The sequence below is a fragment of the Rhagoletis zephyria genome, unplaced genomic scaffold (genome assembly GCF_001687245.7).
Source record: "Rhagoletis zephyria isolate East Lansing unplaced genomic scaffold, Rhagoletis_zephyria_1.1 Rzeph_scaffold_21000, whole genome shotgun sequence".
NCBI classification, from domain to species: Eukaryota; Metazoa; Arthropoda; class Insecta; order Diptera; family Tephritidae; genus Rhagoletis; species Rhagoletis zephyria.
Window position 1 is genome coordinate 1,646 of NW_016178058.1, and position 5,599 is coordinate 7,244.

The 5,599-nt window shown below is 40.8% G+C and overlaps 1 protein-coding gene across 1 annotated transcript; it reads right to left on the minus strand.

Moving 5' to 3' along the window:
• Positions 1-2,269: 2,269 nt before the first annotated feature.
• LOC108380972 (segmentation polarity homeobox protein engrailed-like) lies at positions 2,270-4,434 on the minus strand (the record flags this gene model as incomplete). The annotated part of the gene is made up of 1 exon (XM_017637376.1): positions 2,270-4,434. A coding segment is annotated over exon 1 (1,588 nt), but the record flags the coding sequence as incomplete, so codon positions are not given.
• Positions 4,435-5,599: the final 1,165 nt, after the last annotated feature.

Genomic DNA, 5,599 nt, shown 5'->3' on the forward strand with positions numbered 1-5,599 from the left:
GGTTTTACTTAAATTTAGTTGAACAAATCGAGTAAAAGTTCTGAAATTTTAAGAAAAAGCATCTGCTTAGGTTTTATTCATACGGCCGCGTAGTTTTAGTAGAAATTGAGGTGTGAAAAATATATAAAAATTACACTTAAAAATTGTAGATACTAATTATCTACTTTAAACAAAATTTACAATTCTTGAAAAGTGAAAAATTAGGGTTTATAAATTTTAATTGCTTCCAATTGATTTACGTTTTTTTTATTAGAACTTATCTTAACAGTTTTTTTGTTGTTAAATTTTCAATCTCTAAGGCGGGCATTAATTTCTTTGTATTCCTGCAGTTTTGAAGAAGAAACGTTGCATTTCATTAAACTAACTTTAAAATCTTTTGTTGTTGGTTTTTTTTTTAATTGCTATTAGGTAATACATACATACAATCGCTTCTTACAAAACGTTTTTAGAACCAAAAAAAAACATATCAAAAAATTTAAAAGTCGCTTCACTATAATGTTAGCGTTGCTGCTTCAATATATTTAAATAACTCGCTGTTATAGACTTTTAATCTACAAATAAATAAAAATGCTTAAATCTCCAAACTAGCATCATCGCATTCTAGGTCTAATATATTCTTTGCGAGTAAATCCCATATAAAACTAAAAAAAAATAAATAAATTTTATTTATTTATTTTCTTATGCGTTTGTGGATGATTCCTTAGTCTACACATTTTTCTAAACTATAATTTAATAAAAAAATAAAATGAAAAATAAAGAAATTATCGTAAAAAAACGTCGAAATTTTTTTTAGTTTTTATTAAGAAAATCAGCCGAGAAAAATTTTGAACTTTTAGCTGACCATTTTTCCCCCTAAATATTAGTTTTTCGCCTGCAATTATATCTCAAAATTGAAAAATCATTGAGATTGTCGTTTATAAAGCAAATGTTGATCCCACCAAGTTTAGTAGATACAATTAAAATAAAAAATAAAAATTAAAAATGGGTAATCATCTAATCTAAACTAAAATAATGCAGAAAAATAAAAAACAGTAAGTAAACCAATGAGATCCCTATAATTTGTGTTTTTACATTTATTTTTTTCCAAAATTATTTTTCTTGGAAATAAATTTATAAAATTTTTGGAAAGAAATTTATTTTTTATTTTAAATAATTTTTTGTATCAATAAGTATTGTAAGTATAAGTTCCTTCATTTTATTCTTATCCTAAAATGATTATTTTGGAAAAGCTTTTTTAGAAAAAATTATCTTTTTTTTGAAAAAATCTATTTTTTTTTTGGTAAAAATTTATTTTATTGTATTCATAAGTTGCCATTCTTTACATAAAAATTTCAATAAAACCTAAAACGTGTCTAAAGTATTTTGAAAAATTTTGATATTTTTTCCTAGGTGTAGATACGTAAAAATTAAATCTGGTCGTCGCATGCAATTATTTAATACAAAAAAATATATAAAAACAGCAATTAAACCCATAAAATGTTTCTTCTTTTTATTAAATTTATTAGTTGACCATCACGTATTCTCTTTGAAATGCCGTTATTGTTATCAGCAGCCATTTTTTTCATTTTCCTATGCTGCATACATACATACGCACATACATACAAGCCTATACATATAGGTATGTACTTATATCAATTCAATTTCATTGCCTTCATTGTCAACATAAAATTGTCACATAGCGGTTTAGCATCAAAGGAAGATTTACAGACGCACAAACATACATACATATTAAAATGTATCTATAGATATACATCAACTCCCCGGCAATGGAAACGTTGATACTTCCACGCAGCATGTGGGCGCACTTTGAAATCGAAGGATATGCCGCCAATCGCCACTATGTGCGGCGAGTCCTTCGATTTCGATATTTTTTTTTCTTTTGGAGGACATTAACTGTATTTTAGGTCGCTTTGTTTGACCTTGTATAATGTCATGTCATACATACATACATACATAAATGTACAATTGGCTGCAATTGGAGACACGTTTCGAGGGTTACTCGCAGTAAGAATGTGCAATTAAATGCAATGGAGAGAAGAAAGAGAATCTTCTTATTGCAAAATGGCTACTGCAAGCGCGGCAAACTGTTGGTGGTCCAAATTGAAAAAAAGAAAATCTTCTACTTTTTCTCGACTGCCCTTGAAATTCTACTATTTTAGAAAGTATTAAGCACAAATATTTCTTACGAATGCCTTCTCTTCAATTACTTAGAGATACAATTATCAAGAGTCTACTCTCCTATTCTAAGCCAAAAATGCTTTAAACTCACACTCACCCGAACTGGGTCGATCGCTGTAGCGCGTACAGTACACCCACGCTGGCCACATTTCACTCTTGCCGCCCTCGGTTGTGGTGGAGCCCGTTTCGGAGCGCGTATCATCCGAGGACTCCATGCCCGAGTCACGGCTGACAGCCGACGGTGGCGGTATTGGCTGGGGACTGCTGCTTTTGCTGGGCAGGCGGCTGGTGGGTGAACAATTTAGCGAACTGCCCGCCGACGTGGACGATGAGGCTGAGGAGGATGTGCACGACGCATTGGAAGCAGGTGGCGGACTGGCAATGCTTGACGCGCTTGTCGCGGAGGAGGCGCTGGAGCAGGCTGGTGCCGCCACAGTTTGGCCTATTTGCGAGACCGCTTTGCAGAGCGAACCCAAAGCAGACTTTTCCATTGCGGCGCCCACCGTGCCGACGGCAGCTGGTGAAAGCTCTGCTGTGCCAATCGTTCCATTTTCGTTGCACTTCACAACAGCCGGTGGCAGCACGCCACTGCGTCGCATGCGACTGTTGACGATCTCCTCGTGTATGCGTGGATACGCGGCGGGATTGAAGCAATTCAAAAAGTTAGCGCGCTCCAGCATCATAGCGGCGGTGGCGGCGGCGGCAGCTGCCTGCTGCTGTCGACTCAGCTCCAGCAGGTCGACACGCGTGAAGGCGGAGGGTGTGGCAGAGCGCGCGGCATCGAAGGGCCTAAAAATGCTATTTGTATGCAAGTGCGCTTGCTTGGGCGCCGCTGTGCTCTGCATGTGCGGGCCGTTGGAACTGCGGCTGCCCGGCTCGCTGCCGCCAAAGCGATCGCTAAGTATATTGGAGATCGAAAAGGCGAGTGTTGGCTTGGCGGATTGCTGATGTGCGGGTGGTGGCGTGCGTTGGTGTACGCCGCTAGGCGCATCATCTACATCATCCACATCGATATCGTCCTCTTCATCGTCCTCGCCTTCCTCTTCCGCATCCTCATCTTCTGTGGTGTGGCCGCGCGCTTGTGCGCTGCTGCTAGGCGTCGCCGTTTCGGCATCCGCATGAAAACTATCACCCATGATGGAGTCACTCTCCTCTTCCTTGATCGTCATTGTGGAGGCAGGTGTGGATGAGGGCGTGGAGGAGCCGCCTGGGGAGGCGACCAACCGCTGGTGCAGTGAGGCGGCATGGTTGGCGGCGGCCAACGCGGTGGCCGCATCAAAGCCGCCAGGATGATGATGGAAGGCGGCGACATTGACCAGCTGTTGTTGATGCAGCTGCTGCAGTTGTTGTAGGTGATGCAAATGTTGGAGCTGCTGGTGTTGATGATAGAGTGTGGCAGCGGCGGCTGCATTGGTGGCGACTTGCGACACAGGATGTGGCAGCATTGTGGCAGTGGCAGGCGCGGCGGCTATGTGTGGTGGAGGTGGCGGTGGCGGATGTGGATGTAGGCTCATGTCCAGCACGGTATTGGCTGTGGGGCTGAGGCTATATTGCGAGTGGTGTGATTGCTGCTGCTGCTGCTGCTGGTGGTGCTGCTGCAGGCGGTGCTGGTGTGGCGATTGCGGTAGGCCAGGCGGACTTGGTGCAGATTGCGGACTGCAGCGATCCTCTAGGGCCATTGGTAGTGCCGTGGCGATTTTGGTTGCACGTACGTTGACGTGGCAGGAACGCGGGTGAGGGATTTCACAACTTTTTGAATATTTGAAAATTAAGTTTTTGCATTTACTTTGTAGGATTCAAAAAATTGTCACACTTGCATGAAATAAATCAGTGTATTCACAAAATTATCTAAATAATTTTTTTTCTCAATTTTGTTTATTTAAATTGTTAATATTCCTGCTTTCTTTTAGCTCGCGCACTTGTCACTTGTAACACTTGATTTTTTTTTTTGGTTTTGTTTTTGCCTCGCCCAATTCCGTAGGCGTTCACGTTTTCAGTTGAAGTTCAATTCGCTTCTAGTCAAAACACTTGTTTCTTAGCCAAAGAAGAAAACACGTTTGCTACTCCGTTTTTTTTTCTTCTACTTGCATCGCTGCTTCTTCTTGACTTGCTTGCTTGTTTGCTTTCTTTGCTTTACTACACACGACTGCGACGCACACGTCTGTTCACGGCGAACGCAACGAGTAAATTAACTAATCACAGTTGCTTATCGTCCCAATGAAGCGACAACTCCAGCACAAACTATGACGACTTCAACAACGCTGAGCGACAGTCACAGCCAGTCACACAGATTGAACTGTTAAGCCTGTCAAACGGGCTGCCTGCAAGCAGGCAAGCAGGCAGGCCGGTCGACCAATATTCCTGCACTCTCGCTCACAAGGCGAGTGAGCACGCACGCAGCGCCAATGTCAACGCTAAATGTGTGAGAGCGAGCGAGTGCGCCAATCTGCTGGCGCTGCACACAATTGGAGGCTGAGTTGTGGTGGTTGGTGGTTGTTTGCGCGCGCCACAGCCAAGTGTATGTATGTTTGTGTCTGCGCTGCGAAGGCGGATGATTTGACTGACAGGCCGTGCGACTGATTGGCTTGTGCACCGTGTGTTTGTTGTTGTGCTTGTTTTTTTTTTTTACTAATGCTGCTCCTGCTCCTGCAATTGTGCATTTGTACGTACGAGTACTTAGTAGCTGGCTGGCTGTCCGTTTTGATCGATTACCTACTTTGGCACAGCTTTGACAGAACTACGCTGGAGTAAGCTTCCCCAACGACTGATATCTATGCTGATGAGCAGCTGATAGCTCGCAGATAGATCGGCGACGACGTGCAGTTTGTCGATGCGTCGGCGAGGGGGACAAAGGCAGGCAGTTAGAAATAACTGAGAGGTTGGAGCAGCTAAAGTATGCCCGGCTGGGTGGCGGTTAAGCGACGAACTGAGCGGGATTATTATTTCAATTATGCGATTTTTTTGAGTGGTCAAAAGTGGAGTAGATGTGGATGTGTGAGCAAAGCTTCCGAAAATATGTAATGTTATAGCAAAAGTGAGGCATTTGAATGTTATTTTTTAGATAAACACTGGTTTTTTCATTGCAATTTTTGTTAGAAGGTAGTTCATTCTGCAATTTGTACATATACGCAAAAACTCTTGATTTTTTAATTTTATTTTGTATTTTTAACTGATCCAATGTGAACACTGAAAGAATGGAAAAAATAGTATCACTTAAACTGCTGGTGAAATCGGCAGTTAAAGTTTAAGTATTTTTTTAAATTTTTCGGCTTTCAATGATAACTAGTTTGATTTTTATTTAGTTCCGTTGTTTGCTTGCGTTTAAGTTAATTTTATTTAGTTTTTTCTTATTTAATTCTATTTAATTTAATATAAATTTATATATGTATCCGGTTTTATTTGATTTTTATTTAATTTTATT